The 19,559-nt window shown below is 48.5% G+C and overlaps 3 protein-coding genes across 3 annotated transcripts; 2 read left to right on the plus strand and 1 right to left on the minus strand.

The window, feature by feature from the left end:
• Positions 1-265: 265 nt before the first annotated feature.
• On the plus strand, positions 266-3,763 carry A1O9_10329 (DNA polymerase gamma 1; the record flags this gene model as incomplete). The annotated part of the gene is made up of 1 exon (XM_013400490.1): positions 266-3,763. The coding sequence occupies one exon, from the start codon at positions 266-268 to the stop codon at positions 3,761-3,763; it is 3,498 nt and encodes a 1,165-aa protein (XP_013255944.1).
• A 911-nt stretch (positions 3,764-4,674) lies between these two features.
• Positions 4,675-13,637, minus strand: A1O9_10330 (uncharacterized protein; the record flags this gene model as incomplete). The annotated part of the gene is made up of 5 exons (XM_013400491.1): positions 4,675-7,171; positions 7,215-11,712; positions 11,768-12,108; positions 12,160-13,500; positions 13,549-13,637. 5 exons carry the CDS (start codon positions 13,635-13,637, stop codon positions 4,675-4,677), a joined length of 8,766 nt encoding a protein of 2,921 aa, XP_013255945.1.
• A 547-nt stretch (positions 13,638-14,184) lies between these two features.
• Positions 14,185-19,308, plus strand: A1O9_10331 (uncharacterized protein; the record flags this gene model as incomplete). The annotated part of the gene is made up of 3 exons (XM_013400492.1): positions 14,185-14,359; positions 14,409-18,734; positions 18,797-19,308. The coding sequence occupies 3 exons, from the start codon at positions 14,185-14,187 to the stop codon at positions 19,306-19,308; spliced, it is 5,013 nt and encodes a 1,670-aa protein (XP_013255946.1).
• Positions 19,309-19,559: the final 251 nt, after the last annotated feature.

A 19,559-nucleotide genomic window follows, 5' to 3' on the forward strand; every position in this document is an offset into this window, starting at 1 on the left:
CAATTGTTGACACTCTGCCTCGAATTAGGAATGACGGGCAATCCGAGTCTGGTGAAAGCTCCGAGGTGAAGAGGCGGCGCAAGGCTGAACCGGGGAGTAGCACGTGACGATAAGTCTTATCTTTGATTGCCCTGCCACTTTTACAGATCGAACGTCTTGCCTCGTGCCTCCTGAATTAATCACGACGTCAAGACTTTCTTCCACCAACTACTCTCTACCGTCGGATGCACCATGTCTAGTTGACCATACTCCGAAGGTCGCATCGATGCTATGGCCTCCAGCGCCCGCGCAGTGCGCGCGTGGCTACATCAGAACTTCTCAGAAGTTCAGAATACGACTACCCTATGCAATTCGGGCTGCAGCCATCCTGCGACGACATTACGCCAGTGAAATTAATCAATCCTCTACTCTTAATTCTCCCGAAAACCGAAAAGTGACACTCGCGCGGGACGCGAATGCAAGATATAATGATATTGGTGTACAACAATTAAGCGATTATATTCATCCTCAGATCTTCCCTGCTGGTGCTACTTTGCCACGACCGGATCTGGTGGAGTTAGCCAAAGACCATCTACGAAGACATGAGCTGCTGGGCAAGAACCAGGACAATTCCTCTCCAATTGGTCTCGATGTGCCTTCCATACACGGCTCAAGTCTCGACGAGCATTTCACAAGGCTAGGCATGGATGCCTCAGAGCCCTATCTCTCCCAAGCAAAGGCTTTTGTTGGAGCAAATACACCTGCGAGACCTCGTAAATGGATTATAAGAAGCGGTTGGACAAAATATAATGCTGATATGACGACCGAAGAGGTAGATGCGCCGGATGAGACCATGCTTTCGTTTGATGTTGAAACGATGTGGAAGGAAACACCTTTCGCGGTCATGGCGACGGCTGCCAGTCCCAATGCATGGTACGCGTGGATTTCACCATGGCTACTGGGAGAAACAGAAAATGCCAGACAGCTTGTCCCTCTTGGTGACCCTGCCAAACCCCGAATCATTGTTGGTCACAACATCGGCTATGATCGAGCCAGGGTGAAGGAAGAGTACGACCTCAAGCAATCCCAAAACTTCTTCATCGATACTATGTCTCTTCATGTGGCAGTGAACGGGATGTGTTCTGGACAACGACCGACTTGGATGAAGCACAAAAAGAACCGAGATCTACGAGACAAGATGGCTGGTGATAACACCTCCATTGAGCTCCAAACCATGCTAGAAAACAAGATGCTCAGTGAGGAGGAGGAAGAACTCTGGGTCGGAAGAAGTTCACTGAATTCGCTACGCGACGTCGCTAAGTTTCACTGTGGCGTCACAATTGACAAAACCCAGCGGGACTATTTCGGTGAGCTCGATCGGGACGGTATATGCGAGAGAATTGAAGAGCTGCTTGATTATTGTGCCGCCGACGTTGCTATTACACATCGGGTATTCCAAAAAGTATTTCCGAACTTTCTCGAAACCTGTCCTCATCCTGTCAGCTTTGGAGCGCTCCGGCATCTGGCATCTGTTATCTTGCCAGTCAACAATTCCTGGGACAAATATCTGGAGAATGCTGAAAACACTTACCAGCAACGACTGATAGCTGTTGAGCAGAGACTCGTCCAATTATCCGAAAAAGCTCTGGAAGTCAAAGCACAACCCGATGTATACGAAAACGACCCTTGGCTAAGTCAATTGGACTGGAGTGGACAGGAGATCAGATATAAGAAGGCTAAAAAGAAGGATGAAAAGCCGGTGCCAAGAGCCCGACAGAAAAAACCAGGTGCTCCAAACTGGTACAAGGATTTGTTCGCCACAAACGATGCCCCGATGAGTTTGACCGTGCGGACGAGAATAGCCCCGATTCTACTCAAGCTGACTTGGGATGGACACCCGCTGATCTGGTCTACGAAGAACGGATGGACCTTCCGCGTACCTTATAATGAAGCTGGCAAATATGAAAATAGCAACGCTGTCAGATGTGACATGTTTGAGGAAACGAATTTGGCATTGGCATCGGACAATCAACATGTCTATTTCAAGTTGCCGCACAAGGATGGGCCAACGGCTCGTTGCACTTCACCGTTAGCCAAAGGTTATCTGCAATACTTTGAAGCAGGGATTTTGTCTTCGGAATTCACTCTGGCAAGAGAGGCTTTGGAGATGAATGCGTCATGCTCGTATTGGATCTCTGCTCGGGATCGCATCAAGTCACAAATGGTAGTAAGGGAACACGATCGAGATCCTGGTCTGCTGGGGAAGACGGATCAAGGCTTCATCTTACCCCAGGTCATTCCTATGGGTACTATCACAAGACGTGCTGTAGAAAACACCTGGCTCACAGCCTCAAACGCCAAAGCAAACAGAGTTGGCTCCGAATTGAAAGCTATGGTGAAAGCTCCCGTGGGTTATTCTTTTGTGGGAGCGGACGTTGACAGTGAAGAACTTTGGATCGCCTCTCTAGTCGGAGACGCGCAATTTGAACTTCACGGTGGTAACGCCATTGGATTCATGACCTTGGAAGGAACGAAGGCTGCTGGCACCGATCTGCACTCGAAGACTGCGAAAATTCTTGGTATCTCTCGAAATGATGCCAAGGTCTTCAATTATGGGCGGATCTATGGTGCGGGCTTGAAATTCGCCGCAACTCTCCTACGGCAATTCAACCCTACTCTTACGGAGAAGGAGACAACTGACACTGCGTCAAATCTATACAAAGAGACCAAAGGCACACGTACCAGACGGAAGGCATTAGGTAGCGGTTCGTTCTGGAGGGGTGGCACCGAGTCGTTTGTGTTCAACAAGCTTGAAGAGTTTGCAGAGCAAGAACGACCGCGGACACCCGTTCTTGGAGCAGGCATAACCGAAGCCTTGATGCGACGATTTATCAATCAAGGCTCCTTTATGACATCTCGTATCAACTGGGCCATTCAATCATCGGGTGTTGATTATTTGCATTTGCTGATAATCAGCATGGACTATCTTATCAGGCGATTCAACCTTGATGCGCGTTTGGCAATTACAGTCCACGACGAAATCAGATATCTTGTCAAAAATGAGGATCGGTACAAAGCAGCCTTTGCCCTTCAAATCAGTAACTTGTGGACACGAGCCATGTTCAGCCAACAAATGGGTATCGACGACCTTCCGCAATCTTGCGCTTTCTTCTCCGCTGTGGATATCGATCATGTTCTCCGCAAGGAGGTTGACATGGATTGTATCACACCAAGTCATCCAGACAAAATCCCACATGGTGAGAGTTTAGACATCAACCAACTGCTTGCCAAAGGTGAAGAAGCATTCCTTGACCCGGGAATAATTCCGAAGAATGGCCCGATCGATTTGGACAAATTCACCTACATCCCACGGCCGACCGTCATGTCAACGCTGACTGACTCCAATGATGTGACCTATATTCGCGCTCAGATCACCGATTCTGATAAAGAACTGAGAGAAATAATCAAGAATGTCGAGAAAGACTCCGCCAAACCCTCAACTCCTGGCACATCGCCAAGCGGAAGCAACTCCTCATCTACAAATAAAACTGTAATCACAACCACCCCAGTGCGTAGGGGTCGCCGGCCCAAGCCTCAAGTTCCAATCCCACCACATGCTCAGCCGCAGCGTGCGATGCTCATGGAAATCGAGGATCGCTGGAACGTTGGGTACAAGCGTGCCTTCGCGAACAATAACAGTGGACAGCACGGAACCAGCAAGCCATGGTTAACAACCGGCCAGAGTTGGGATAGCCGGTGGGCTGGCGACGGATGGGAGGTTTGACTGATTGGTTGATGATCTTGAACCTAGGAGCCCGTTAGCAAATGCCCATTCAAGCTCGGAGGTCTGACGACCAAAACCCATTTCCCTAGCGATTCTAGTCCGACCAGTTTCCCCGACAAGGTCCATTTCTGTTCCCTCATAACACACTGCTTTCCACCTCGATTCATCACTCTTGTTGTACCTTTACATCCCGTTGGGGTTGATGTTTCCTTCTACGATCTTCACATCACGTTAGGGGCTGAATTGATCTAATCTCTTGACGAGACGAAATACGGGACTGGGAACTGAAAAACACCTGGGCGGCGACAATCGTCTGTTTATGTACCACATATATGCATGTACTGCACTCATGTTTTAGGTAGTGTCATTGTACAGCAAGATCAAGATGCCTGTACAACGTTCCAGGGCCTGGGAATGGGAAGCCATTGGCAGGGCGGTCCCAACCCATGACCCCTATGTACATATTCTGAATAACTGTCCATGGCGGTTTGGCTATTCGTAAAGCTAATGAATATATCTTATGGTCAAACAATACTCTTGTAACATCATCGGCTACAGTAAATTGCCGTGTGCATGTGATCTCACGAGGTGAATATGCCTCTCGTTCTCTGTTGCTACTGAGTTGAAGAACCAGCAAATGGGGAGCAAGGAGCCAAGCTCTTTCAAAACTCAAACATATATTCGCGAATTATGTTTGATACCAATTTATCGCTGACCACGGCAACGCAAGCTGAACGCCGGATGAAATTTCGCCTTTTTTTTTTTGCGAGGCCTCAGATTTTCTTCTGGGACAGCGCCATAGCCAACCAGCTATTTAATCACGTAGCGAACGGGAATTCTCTACCTATAGATTCTTAAGGCTTTCCATCTCTCATTTCCATGACCTGTCAGTGTTTCTGGGTAGTGTCAATTTACGCAAAAGCTGCCCAACCGCAATATAGCATGGCCAAATTGCGCTCATCGGTTGCCTGGCGGATGAGTTCATTGACGGTGGCTTCGACGCTCAGACTCTTGCCTAGCTTCTTCGCTACGACTGTGAGCGCTCGATCCGCTTCACTGGGCTCTGAGATATCTCTCCTTGCCGCACCGACTACACCGCCAACACCGGCGTCCAGCGCCATGCCAGCTCCTGCTGTTGTGGACATACTTGCGGCCATCGCATCAGCCACCTGCTCGTTGTGTTCCTGCATCCGCTGGAGGCGGAGAGGGGAGATGGACCAAGAATAGAGCGGATCGTAGCGTAGAACATCCAGGATCGTCATGATGGCTTCTTGGTCCCGACGCAATGCTTCCAGGGTGAAATTGCAACAACGGCGGAAAACACCTTCCACACCTGTGAGGCCCATGCCATCTACCAGATCTCGCGTCAGGCGGAATGGGACAACCTCGGGGACGGGAAGAACGCGTCCGGCTTCGAATGCGACACCAAGATCGATGTGTACTACCTCCCCTGAGTTATGGTCGAGAAGAATATTGTGCCCATGCCGATCTCCAAGGCCAAGCACATGACCAAGAATGCTGACGGCGGCTGTCGAACGACTGTAGTTTAAGCGTTTATGGAACCACTCGTCAGGATCGAGAAAGTTCTCCATGAAGAAGAAGCGCATAACTGGATGGAAATTGGCAGTCACTGTCTTGTAAGCTTGCAATCTTTGCGATGATGACTTCGTTTGGGCATCCGAAATCTCTCGCCGGGCTCGGGTGTGTTTGAAGTCTTTGGGGAAATATCGCTCATGCGCAGGGTTCAAGTAGTCATTGAGAGGAATTGTATCTTTCACAAACTCGATAATGCCGGCATTTGTGGTGAGAGGGATGACTTTGTAAGTTCGAATACCAAGATTTCGTTGTCTTGTGGGGCGATGATCCTTGAGCAGGTTTGAAACTTGTTCAAAGACCTGTTCCATGATCGCATCCTGTCGAAGATCATCATTTCCCCCCTTTAGAAGCATTTTATACGCAGAACCATCAGAGGCAACCATTGTTGCAATTTTCGGCGCCGAGACGCCTCCAGCGACAGAGATCTGTTGGTCAAAACTGCTAAAAGTCGCGAGCCCTGAATAGTCCCGATCTGGTCTCAATGCAATGTTCATCGTTGGTGGAGGTATCTTTGTATGAGCCTCTGTCATCATTTGCTCCAGTTTCAATGCGGAAGAAAGTTTGCGAAATGGTATTTTCGTACCAGGTTTGGCGTCTTTATCCGAAATTCTTTCTTGAGCGACTCTGAATAGAGCAATACTGCTGTTATGAATAGTAATCCAAATCGCGGCAGATGGACTCTTCTTTGCGACTGAATCAGCGAGTTTGTTGGCTGCAGCATTTCGAGATAATGCTACCTCGTCGGTTTTTGGTGCTTTTGTCTTACTTGTCGAGAAGACCTGGTATAAACTATGATATGGATGATCCGAACATATTCGAAACATAAGGTCCATAAGCAGAACTTGAAATTTATCCTTTGTATCCAGGAGTCGGGAAGATAATTGGTTGACCAAAGGAGCAAACTTCAACGTCGGCACTGAACTGAGATGCTTGCTTACTGTTGCGTTTGCCGTCGGGCTGTCGGCCTGGTTTAGCCACAAGGCCAGGAATCGGAGTGTGTCGTTCTGATACTCATCGGACGCTTTCATAGAGAGGAGGTAATTCTCTAGACATTGAAGGATCAAGCTCTCCCGATTTTCAGAAACCCGTCTAAACTCTTTGTCGTCGAGGTTGTACCAAACTCTAGTCTTGTTGAGATGTCCCTTTAATTGATCGCGCTGCTTTCCGTCACTGTTCTCAATCATTTTCTTCAAGTCATTCAATTCTCTTAGCTTGCGATCTCTGATCTTGCTAATTCTAGTGAAATCGTCCAAGTTGTCCGTATCCTGCAATTGCATGTCGCAGAATGCGGCAAAATTGTGGAAAACTCGACCAGCTTCTGAGCCAGAACTTTTACCATGCAACTCATTGAAAGCTGGTTGCAGATAGCTTTTAATAATTTCGTCCGGCTTTTCAAGACGGGCTTCTGCAACTTTGTGGCCTAGATCAGTCAAAATCTGCGCCATAGTCACCCCAAGAACCTGATGCTTGCCATCATTTCTGCTCATGAGATTCTGAAGAATTCCGATTGAGCCGGTAGGCTCGTCTTGTGCCCAAAGGGTAGTGGCAAGGTCGTATTGGATGGCAATTTCTACATTGAGACCAGCGTCCAATGCCAAGGTGTTCAGTTTTGACAAATACATTGCTCTATTAAGACTGAACTGGGGGACGTTATGATCGGCTACCGAGTGCAATGATTGGCGGAAAACTTGAATTTCTTGTAGAAGTGACTGTTGGAAAGTCAATCCGAGCTCCACTTGGAGATTATGATTCCGGCGCAATGCAGCAAATGTTGCCTCTCTTCCCAGGAGTATAGGGGACAATTTGTTAAATCTGCACGCGTCAGTTGTGAAATTAAGGCGATAAGAACACTCACTCGGCGAGTTGAATCTGCTTGTCCCGTGCAATTACACACTTCCATACTGAATCAACTTCCTGTTGGGTATTAGCAGTGAACACCTGTCTGGCTTCTGCAAGAACGGCTAGATTTGAGAGTATAGTGTCAGTCTGAGCCCTTCCAACAGTTCCCGAAGTTAGTCGCGCTACCGAATCTAGCATTGATTGGTCCAAAGCTGATTCTAGACCTGTCTTACTTGAGGCCTGATGCATGTTGCGGAACAAAGCCCCTATGTTGCTAGAGAGGCTGGACTCTTCATTTGAGGGCATCAAATCCCATTGTGTCAAAGATGAAAATGTATTATCTGCCTGTGCGACCTGAAACCGTTGATCTGGATTATCATAGTACTGCTTCACAGCTTCAGCAACTCCGTGCATGTTCGCTGATTTAAGTGCCAAGGCAGTCATGGTAGTAGTCTCGCTGAGACCCTTGGCGCCATCAATGCTTAAATGAGAATCGAGAAGTGCGCTTTGGAAAGATAATGCTTTTTGGCTGGCCCCTTCATGCGCCAATTTCGCAAGCACGGAATGAAGGTCCGAATCTTCGTGCTTGCCATAAAAGAAGTCAAGGTCATCGACATTTTCATAAATGGAAGTTTCAATGGCGTGTGACACACTAGAAAGTAGTGACACGAACGATTTCCGAGATGAGCGCCCTCCTTGGAGTCGAGCCTGGGAATGATGGATTTCGAGGAACAAAAGCGCTTCATGGAACATTTGACATTCAGTAGCAGCCACGACAGCCTGGGTGAAGTCAACGTCAAGCCAAGAGTTCCGTTGGGCCATCGTAGTTTCGTTGATAAGATAGCGTGTTCTCAGGTACAAGATGGTTCTCAACACCAATGGTCGAGCTTCTTCAGGTTCACTTATTTCATTTTTGAGAACGCTTGAGAAGGCCTGCGACAACTGATCTCGCGAATATTGAACCAACTTGGGCTCACCTCCGAGGATAGCATGAACTGCATATGGGAACAAGGCGCTAGCCACACTTGGGACGTCCGAAATCAAGGGTACTAGGTGACGTAGGACAGGGTCATTCATCGCCCCGGAACACAGACTTCGAAGGAGATTCGCCGCCCACTTGTTTGAATATCGGGCCTGTCGGCCATGATTATCTCTGATGGGTGAGGCCATTGCTTGATATCTCGACTGTGCTATTGGTGGGCAGGGGAAGTTTCGGAATCTAAGCTCAGAAAAGATATTTCGGTCGAAGTCTTTTGCAAGAATATCCCCTTCCTGGTGTTCGGCAATGTTGCTGGAGATAAGTTGCAAAGTCTTCTCAGCAAATGCGGCTGCAACAAAATCGGATCTCCAGAGCAAGTCGAGGAGTAGATCTATGATGCTTGTGTAGGAAGCCACCATGTCTTCTCGTAATAGGTCTTCACGTGTTTTGGCCTTGTCATGTTTTGAGCCTGCTAGAGTGGTCAAGTGAAAATCTGTGTGAGGTGACATCAGACAATTCTTCATCATGCCATGCATGAGATAACCCCGCCCGATGGCGCTTGCAGCCCATATGCGGAATTCTTCATTTGTGCTGATGCTTTGAAGCGCGTTGTTGAGCACCATAGAAGCCCGAAGGGCGATTAAGTCATCCGCGAGTATGTCATCTGCAGGGTCTGAAGAAGTCGTGAAATTCCTGCACAGAATCTCGAGAGAGATATCAAAGTGCAACCTAGTAAGTAAAGGACTGTCCGAACTTCTATCCTCGAGGAGAGCAAGAAGAAGGCAACCCTCGCTTTTACTTCGGGCACTGCTACCGGGATGTGTAATATTCTTCGCGTGCAGAATTATTCTCTTAAACATTGACAGCGTATTCGGTGACACGTCCACGAATACCATGCCTTCGAGAAATTGACTTAGAAAAATGCGAAACTCCTGAGCTTTCGATATCGTAGCAAGGAAATGGCTCTCCTGTGTCGTACTCTCTTGAGATGACGTAATAAATCCTGTGAGCGAAGCGAAAATAGACACACCCAAGCCAGCAATGAAGGATATCCGTGAATTGAGATGAGGTTTGCCATGGTGGAGAAGGTAGCGGAAAATCCCCATCGTGTCTTCAGCACACTCAAACACAGTAAGGTAGGGCCGAAGATTATGGAGCAGCATTTCTAAGGGATAGCCAGTCACGGCTATGGGGCCTGCGAGGCTGATGGCGATCCGAATTTTGCGGATAATAGTGCAAGCGTGCAACGGGCCAAGGGCAGGCTTTGCTTTGCTCAGTAGTGACCGATAGACATGAACAGTTAAAGCAGGTGACCAAATTTCAGAATGTCCAAGTTCAAGCCGAGAACAAATATAATTGAGCTCCTCGCCTAGGCATCTAGCTCGAAAGGAGGGTTGTTGAGACAACGGTAATTCTAAGTTGGTGGTAGATTGGGTGGACATTTCTTCCCAAGCACTCAGAGCAGATGCATGTTGGCTTTTGTCGAATGCCTTGTCTATCGCACGGTCGTTTTGAAGAGAGATTATGAGCTGGGCGACAATGTCTGGCAACCAATGTCGGAGGAGCTGAATATACAGCTCAAACCCCAGCTGTTTCCGCATGAGCTTTTCAGAACCATCATAGAGACGGTCTTGTTTCGGCAGGCTCGTCTCCGACGACAAGGTGTAGGCCAACGCGGTGGCAAACGCTGTTGTAAGGAGAGAGGTCCACGAATCCTCTGCTATTGCTGAAAGTTCATTTGCACCGATGGATCCGCGGAGTGCTATTTGACCTACAAATTCTTGTAGATTATCTAGTACCATATCTTTCAATGTTACATATCCAAACGCTTGAAAGGGCATCCGGTCGATGCTGTCTTTCGATAGCCATGTGTACGAAATCTGTGAAACAAATAGTCTGAAGAGCTCTGTCGATGAATTTAGATAGAGTTTCTCCGAGGTGAAAGATATGCACCATCGGGCCAATGAGGTCGCGGGAGGCACATTGGCCGCTGTTTCAAACAAGTGATATGTCGCTTGTCGCAATACTGTGTGCCACCGGGCACCCAATCGGCTCAGAACATAGAGACGCACAGCAATGCCTTCCTTGTTGTCGGGGTCCGATGGAAGATTCTCCACGACGTCATCAAAAATGGCCTCATGTTGAGTGAGGATAAATTTTTCGAATAGTTGAAAAAGTTTCTCAGGTAGTCGGAACTTTATAGCAGGTGCTGCGAGCTGAAGGATCCTCAACAGGCTGGTTCGGGGAGATGCCAGGTCTTCCGTACCGTAGTTAGGATTCAGCTGAAGGAGCAGGTATAGTACTTCTGAGAACTGCGAAAGCACTCTTGGTGATGCAGGGAACTTTCCAAGTGTAATGCTGAGAGTGTAGCTGTACACATCAAATGCAAGTTCGACGACTGGGTCATCCTCGTCTTCAGAGACCCATAGGTCTGCAAGACCTTGCACTACACTCAAGCAGAAGCAAAGCGCAGCCTCACACCTCTCAAAAGATTCCTGTTGCAAGTACGTCTTGCCCAATGCTTTCAGGAGTTGTGCAGCATCAGTTCGCTTGATGCCAGGTTTAAGTGCCAGCAGCTCTAACACGGCACCGCGAGCGGCAAGTAGGAGCCAAGGCTCAAGTGTTATTACCTCATCGATAATGAGAGATATAGCTGCTGGAACAAGAGTTCCATTTGATTTTAAGAATTGAAGAGCGGTAGCTAGCTTGACGCGATTTGAAGCTAGTTGGCTGGCTTCGTTACAATTCAAAGGGATAGCCTGCCGAGATTGACTAGTCGCTGCGTTGGAATAGCCCTTTTGGGTAGATTGAGAGGTCCACACATCATCATCTAGAAGATCCAGTTCCATGTCGTCTTTAGACAGAGGAGAATTCATAGAAATGCGAGTAAGTTTCAGACTCGATTCGATGACTGTACGATATTCATCACATGGCCAGTTAGCTTCGATCTTATGAATCTGTGCATGCACACGCAGAACGGAAGAGCACATCAGGTTCGTCATCAGGGCCATATCACCCCTTTCACCGGAAACGAAGCTATTGAGAGATGCCCAAGCCCTTGTCCACAGTTCCGAAGGCGCAATGTTGGGTGCCAACTCCAAGCGAGGGGAGAGGGAAGCCCAGACAGTCAAGGCAACGGTCATAACCCCAACAATGTCGGTACCGATATTTGACTTTCGCTCAGACTGTAAAATGGTAAAGGCGGAATGAAAGTCTGTCAGACGACCGGCGAATAAAGTGGCCACGGCATTTTGGAGACGGGACAGCAGAGAGGAATCGAATTGGCGGAAACTTTGGGAGGCGAGGATATTCACATCATCGCTTGTTTTTGGATGTATTTCGAGTAGGTACATCAGAAAATCGTCGTTGGCAGAGGCTATGATTGCAGCCCTCCAGATTGAATGAGCCGGAGACCAATCATCGTACGGCTTGATAGGTTCCGGAAACCCACAGATTGAAGTGAGAAGGGAGAAGAGAAGTTCTGGTCGTACGTGGGCCACAAGAAATGCATTGTGGAACCGATCTAGAACGGAAGCTTCTCACGAGTCAGCAAAGCTTGTTCGATACAACATTAGCCTGGATAAACTTACGGAGGGTCCAACGCATGGAGAGCCAGCTGAGAAGTTTCAAGCAGAAGGCCTCGAATGTCCGACCATCATCAAAATAATTCGACCGCAGTGCGTTCGTCATGAGCAGCAAAGAGGTGTCTGTAAGCGTAGAAGGCCCATTACTACTTCCTCCGAATATAGTAGTGTCAACCAAAGCTCCATCTAGATTTGCGCGAAGATGATTGGTCTGAAGGAGCACTGCCAGAGTGTGACACGATGCCCTCGCCGTACCTGGGACAGAAATAGCCTGACGTGCAGAGTGCCAGACAAGGAGCCATGTTTCAATAGAACATTCCACAGATGGCGGTAATTTGAGCGCTAGTCTGGTTGAGTTAACAGGGTGGGCCGATATCTCACGAACTTCAGCTGCTTACCTCGAGAAAAGCACATACGTCCAAGACTGGATAGTGGTGTCTTCGTGGGAAAGCCCCGGAAGCAGTAGTGCGAGATCCTTTGGGAGTACATCCTCATGATGCACAGGCTGCTCACAGAGGAAAACCAGAATCTGAAGTGCAACAAGCCTCATCTGTCCAGAGCCATCAATCGCATGTTGCAATATATCCTCACCCGGCACATGAAGTTTTTGCCGTTTGCGTGGGCCTTCCGCAGCATCAGACTCGGGAGCATTTTCCTGTCTTGGCGTCTTCCTTGTCCCAAGGATGAGACAGGCAATGATTGAGAGCGAAGCCCAGGCGGGGACGGCGCGAGCTGAGTTCCGGATTGGCAGAAATTGTGCTGAACGCAGTGGAGCATATTCTCCTGGGATCAAAAGTTGTAGGTCCTCCAAGAGGAGAATATCTCTGTCACCCCTCGACTTATACTCGGTCAACATTGTGTCCAGCATGGGTTCCAGAATATCTGACTCGACTGCGGGCCAGATATTACTCCTGGATATGAAAAGATACCGGCATGAGCAGAGAGTGATCAGCATTTGCTCTCGAAGGAGAGCAGAATTGTGAGACCACAGTCGCCGGATCGTGGGTAGCAGGGAGCGTATAAGACCGCGCGTGAAATTGACGTCCTCTGCGAGGGAAACGAAGATGACATTGTTCAATGTTTCAAAAGCACCTTCTTGAGCTCTCAATCCAGCCACCAGGTGCTCGTTGATGGTATCGGCAATAGCAGCGCAACGAGACATGATAGGAGCATTCGTAACGGCGGTCAAGCTTTTAAGAGCAGCGACGAGCTCATCTGCATGTGATGACACTCCATCTTTCCCTTTTCCTCGCCCACTTCTCTGGCTAAGCCGCAGCGATATGTGGATGCCATTCCTAGATGCGCTACGACTGTCTCGACTAGTCGCCACATCGTGGGGTTGTGTCAGGTCCAAACCAACAGACAATAAAGCAAGAGCAAAGTCTGCATATTTTTGCCATTGCTTCGGCCGCATGTGTTCGCAATGAGGAGCATATTCCAGGAGGGCTTTGAAGCTTTTGAGATAGTCATTCAAAAGAGGCTCACAATAGGAGCCATCGGAGTTTGGTAGCGTCTCAACAATATGATCCAAGATTGAAAGGGCTGTTTTGAATTTGATTACAGGAGCAAGCACTTCTACTGCTAGACGGAGAGCGGCGGCAGTAACCTGAAGTCGAGAGGAAGCATTGTTCTTGGTGGTTGGCTTGGCTGACGCTCTAATGTAAACCGGTTTCTGCTTGGATATGATTTTGTAGAGCAATTCAAATGTTTTGTGGAGAGCATCTTCTGGAATTGGGTCCCTGAGCAATATCAATAAACCTGGCCCCGGACTTACACCGTTGACTTACGCTCTGAGTGAATAACTGTCCGGGTCCAGGATATGTTTGAGTTCTGTCACTATCAGTCCAGAAAAAACTCGGGAGTCTGAGGTCCACATCACCTGCAAGTCCCTCGCTTCTCCCCTGTTGCGTATCTGCTTCGAGTTTTGCTGTGTTGGAATTGTCAGCGGACGAGGCTGAAGAACGCGAGGCTTAGGTCACCCACCAATGGCTGAGGCAATAGTGATAGTAACCTCCGCCATCTTGCGGAGTGAATAATCGAACTAGGCCAGCAGTGTGAGAACACATGCTTCGGAGTTGCTGACGTGGCATATGATTCAACAACTCGAGATAATCGACGCGTCCCTTAGAAAGTCGTGGCTTCCCCAAATGAAGTTTGGTTGTAATCAATCCTACTGAATCGAGGCTTGCACGAATCAAGGCAGTTACTCATGCCGCTTGAAGATACTGTATCTTGGCACGCGCTAGCTCCATTTGTAACTGCGCAGCCGTGCCTCTTTTGATGGGCCAGTGCTTTGCTCGCCGCAAGGAATGTTTCTTTGGAGACTTTTCCCATGGTAGAATTGGAGACGCGCTGATCCAATCCGCACACGAAACAACGCGTCAATTCTACCTCTCAGTCCGAATTCCATCCTGCATACTGATATGGAGAGCCTGGAGCGTCTTCAAGGGCTTCACGCCGACTTGGTAGCCTTCACTGAGGGGCGGCTGGCCAACATCGATCGACTGGTACAGGAACTCCAAGGCACCGTGTCTGATTTCAGGAAACTCTTGGACAAGCCTACGCCCTCGGCCGACGATCGCGAAAGGTATAACAGCGGTATGTGATGCTCATGGTCCGAGCAAGAGCCTTACTGACTTTATCTCAGGCAAGATTCAAATCGATCAGCAGGAATTTGGTATCAATGACGAATTCAAGCACATCAGCCGGGCCGTTGGCACCACTCTTGATCTGGATGAGATTGAGGCTGGTCGACTCCTGATTCAAAACCACGGAGGTTCCATCACAAACAGCCAATCGTTCGTTGCGCTCTCAGTAAGCGCATTCCATAACCGGCGCGATCTCCTCCTTCAGTCCTTGCGCATTACCTTTGAACAATCCCTTGTTGAAGAACTCGACCAGGATTACAAAAATGCATTGGCAAATGTTATTGCGGACGTCCTAGATATTCAGTCCGGCGTTGTGGCAAATGGCTCATTATTTACGAGAAAGTGCATTGACACCTTGGGAGACATTGAGAGTTTTCAGGCCAGAATCTCGGATGCTCTCCAGAGCAAAGCCATCCTGGGTGAACCACGCGGACCAGAATTCTACGTCACTTTTGAGTTTCAAAGAGACAGCCTTTTCAAGCAGCATGAGGCATTGGCATCCATTCTTGCCTTCCTCTTCCGCGGGGACTATACAAATTCTGAAGACCTACGCAAACTTCATAATGTGGCCAAAGCCTGGACACGTCTTGATTTTAATTTGATCCATTACCTTCCCGCTTTCTCCTCCGCTTTTCGACGCTATGGCTCGTTAGAAAGTGGTCAGATTCAAGCTGATCAGGCTGACTCCTTGAATTCTGTCCTAAGCACTATTCCCAAAGATCATTCGTCTACAGCTTCTCGCCCTTTCAATACAGTACTTGTGCTACTGTGGACGGTCGAGTACAGTAGTCGTTTTCGGGACACGCTCGACGACAGAAGTCGAGATAAACGAGCTGGCGTCGTAAGAACCGCACTACAGGATGATGCTCTGGGGTTCTTGCTGCAGATATGTATCACAACAAACGCCGATGTCTGGAGACATCCCGCAAGACAGGAATTGGTCTCCCTACTTCTCAGCGAGACCACTGCGGTTTCTCTGGATGGTGATCAAACCTCTACCTACTTTCGAGCCTTACTCATGGAATCTCTGGAGAATTTTGTCGAGGCTTTCATCACGAACATGCCGGACTCCATACGCCGCCTGAAAACAGAGGAGGATGATCAGCGACTAAATCAGTTGATTGCAGTCCAGGAGGGTTTGCCACTTAATCACAGTGATGGAAGCGTAAGCAAGCTCCATCTCGAATCTTTCCTCCTTCTCATCTCCTATGCATTTGAGCAGCGGCCTGATGCTGCCTCCCAATGGTGGGAGGACTCCGACAATAATCTTTACGGTTTTTTGCAATGGGCATCTTCAAGGCAGACAGTGCCAAGAGTGAGCGCATTCTGTGAGCTTTTGTGTTCCATCTCAGAAGACAAGGAATGTGCCGAAGCAACACACAAATTTTTGCTAGACGAGTCATTGCCAGCCTCCTCCCGCGGCCGAAGAAATCCTTCAATGAATTACAACGAGATGTTTGAGGTCCTAGAACTCTACGCCAATAAGGTACACGAACGGGTTACTATATCACAAATCCCGAGTGCAAGGAAGATAGACCCGACAGACATGAATGAATTGGAAAGTCCAGTCATGTTATCCTGCTACCTTCGTCTCTTGGCCCACCTGTGCAAACAGCCGAGCGAGACACGCAGCTTCATTCTGGAGTCACGGCCAAGCTTCTCACAGTCTCTGCTTATTCTCAGTTCCGGACCAGTACCCAGTTATCTGAAGGCCAGCATATTTGCCACCTTGGATGCTTTGCTCACAGACAAAACCCTACAGACCACGACCGAGATGTGGCAAACTTTGGACACCTGGACATCAGTTGGACATGATGGCCTCCGTGTGCCGGCTACACTCCCAGCTCAACCCCTGAGGCCCACGACTTCTAGATTGTTGAGTACCCTCAATTCGATAGCACTTTCGTTTGACCAGTACGATACCTTTGTGGTATTTCTACGTGATCTAATAACCCCCAATCCTTCGACGGGTTCCAGTGCCGACCTCCTTCCATTTCCAATCGATCTCGGCTCGTCCTACCGCGTTCCCGGAATAGCTCCATACGTTGATTTTGTGTGTGGGCAAGTCTTCGTTAAGCGGATACCGGAGCTGAACGATGAGACACAGCGCCTGATTGGAGTCTTTCACTGTTTGGAGTTTATAGCCACTGGTATAGAGGGTTTCAATGAGGATTATGTGACAATGTTGGATCGTTCTAGTGCCACCAAGCAATCGCCATCAGAATTACCTCCAACTGCTGTCTATGCTCAACACAGTCCCTTTGCAAGGCTGATGCAATGGGTTCTGAGCACGGATTTGAACAAATTGATCATGGAATCGTTGCTCGTCGACCCCGAAACGGTAGAAGCAGCCGCTCAGGAGTCGCCTTTGCTGCTAGGTCTCCAGCGTGCCATTGATATTGTCAATCGGCTTCTTGACCTACAGCCAACGTACTTTGACATCGTGAAGCCTTTGAACCAATCTCTTCTCGCAGAGCAACGCAACATACGATCAAGCATTGCCTGTATTGAGGACTCTATTGTGGCACATCCTCAAGTTGTCCTTAAACTGTGCCAGTTCGCTGCGACAAGTCATTCGGACTTGGCGCTTCGATCTCTGGCACTTCTCCAGAAACTTTCCAGTTCTGCCAAGCTCAACAATCACTTTTTGACAGCAGAGATCGTGCGCGGTCGTTCAACTAGGCTCATTGATGCACTTGGTCCGAATGCGAGCTTCGAGTTGCAGCCAGTGTCAGCGAATCTATCTGCAAGACTAGCCGTGGATATGCGAGAGCTTGAGGACGGCTTCCAGTCTGTCGGCTACTTGATCAAAGATGGTATCCTAACCTTTTTCAGCGCCTGTCTCGAGACACAACCCGACCTACCGAATGTTGCACATGTTCTCCTCGGCTTTGATCGTCTCGGTGAAACATTAGCTCTCTCAGATTCTCTTGATGAAGGCACGGCAGTTTTCAACACCCTGACCGACTTGATTCAGAGCTATCCCAGTGCGGATGCCGGAGACTTTATGTCATGGCTGATACATATACGGACGGTCACCCTTCGCGTACTCAGACATTTGTGGACCTCACCTTTATCCAATGAGATTGTTATCGGTCAATTGCGCCGACTACAGTTTCTGCAGACACAATACATTCAACAACCAGTTATTTCGCCTCAGACCTTATGGGATGGGAATTCGATTTCACATCCCCTATTCTGGTACACCACATCTGCCGAAGCTCTTGCTGAGTTTTTCGCTTATCGTGCCTCACTATATCACTACTCTGCGACCGAATTGAGAGCTGCAGCGGCGGGTGAACTAACCAATACTCTACGAACAGCGTTATCGACACTTCAAGGCAAAACAACTGATACCGATGGCTCGTTGATCTTGCACGCAGATATCTACGCGTTGCTAGACTTCTTGGAGTTGGATCTGACTGTTACCTTCAACCTCGATGTCAACTATTACGACGATATTGACTTCAGCATGTTCAGGATAGAAAGTGAAGGACCTACAAGTGTCCACGATCTCAAGTTAGCGCGCGAGTGGTTGAATGCCGCTAAAACTAGTCGCCTTGAAAGAGTTTCCGAAAAACAGCGTAATGTGATTGAATCACAGCTGATAACAGAGGCCAACAGCATTATCCTTATCCTAGAAGCTCAAAATCGCGCCGATTTTGCCCGGAAGATGCGGACAGAGACTCTACACGAGTATGTTGACTTGGTAATTGCAGTCGTCGAGTGCTGTCCCATGGACTCGAATACAACTTCTCAGTTCATTCTTCGCATGTTGCAAATTATGCTACCCAAGCTTGATGCGTACATCGCCGAAGAATCTTCTGATGTATTGGATCTCGCTAGAGCAGCTGATGCTTTACTGTTTACCCTCTTTGGAACACCAGAAACTAATTCTCATACGGAGGATATGATCACCGAGAAACTGTTTCAACTTTTCAGGGCTTCGATTGAAGGAATCCCAGCATCTCAGACGAGTCCCGCCTTGCGAACGACATTATACAGCATCTGCGTGCAATATTTGAGCCGTCTTATCTCAAACAGTGATTCAAATTCTGACGTCAACGCTAGGTCCCGAAAGAATGCCATGGATTGTGTTCGATCCGCCAGTGCACGTTTAATCCAGATAATATGCGACGATGCCGACGATGGTATCGACGCCTGCCGCATAAATGCATTCAACCTCCTCGGGCTCCTTACATCTCTAGCTCGAACCGAGAACTCTTCTTTGGTTATCAAGTCACTTCTCAAGGCAAACGCGCTTGAAATCTTCATCGATCCTCTGAAATACATTGCTGCAGAGTTCAAGGGTGCAGAGCCAGCTAGTAAGTCTCCTCATCGCCCACCAATCATTTTCAAACGCAAAGGCTGACCAAACGAAAATTAGATCGCCCTCATCTCCTCTCCGTCTTCGAGGCAAGAATGCTTGTCCTCTTGCAAATCTCACGTACCCGTGAGGGTGCCGGTGCGCTTCTCGATGCAGGATTGATGTCCGTGACGCGCGACTCGGCTCTATTCCAGACCGACCCAGATCTAGGCATCGCGATGCCATCCAGCAACGGCGAGTCCGCCTCTTCCAGTCTCGCAACCACGGCCCACCACGCTCTGCGTACATACTACACCCTCGTCGCGTCGACACTCCGGCTACTGCTCTCGGCGTTCATGTCCCGCGGCCCTCAAAACGAGCAAATCCAATACCAGGCTCGTGCATTTTTGACCGATTACCGCCCTCACATGGTTGGTATCTTCAAGAAATACGCAGGCGTAACTGGGAAAGTCAATGAGAAGAGCATTCCTTACCTTGCTGAGTGTGTGAGGTCTTACACCGGCTTGGTTGCTCTCTGTGGATTTGTTGATGTGAGTTTTGATCAATCTCCCCGTCCTTTCATCCCTGGTTGAACTTTTCCTGATTCGAAGACAGTTCGAGGACACTTCAGGTTTGGGTCCTGTGAAAGATGGACGATTTTCGTGATTGGGTCACAGTCTACGAGTGCCATAATACAACACAGGGTGAGACATAGATGATGAGGAAATGTGTTGCCTGTAGAAACCAAACAAGAGGAATGAGAACCAAAAAATAAAAGTTCGTTCGTGTTCACGCATTTGTATTCATTGCTCATTAACATCTCACATTGTCGATCCAGCAAGAG

The sequence above is a fragment of the Exophiala aquamarina genome (genome assembly GCF_000709125.1).
Source record: "Exophiala aquamarina CBS 119918 chromosome Unknown aczIA-supercont1.13, whole genome shotgun sequence".
In the NCBI taxonomy this organism is placed as follows: Eukaryota; Fungi; Ascomycota; class Eurotiomycetes; order Chaetothyriales; family Herpotrichiellaceae; genus Exophiala; species Exophiala aquamarina.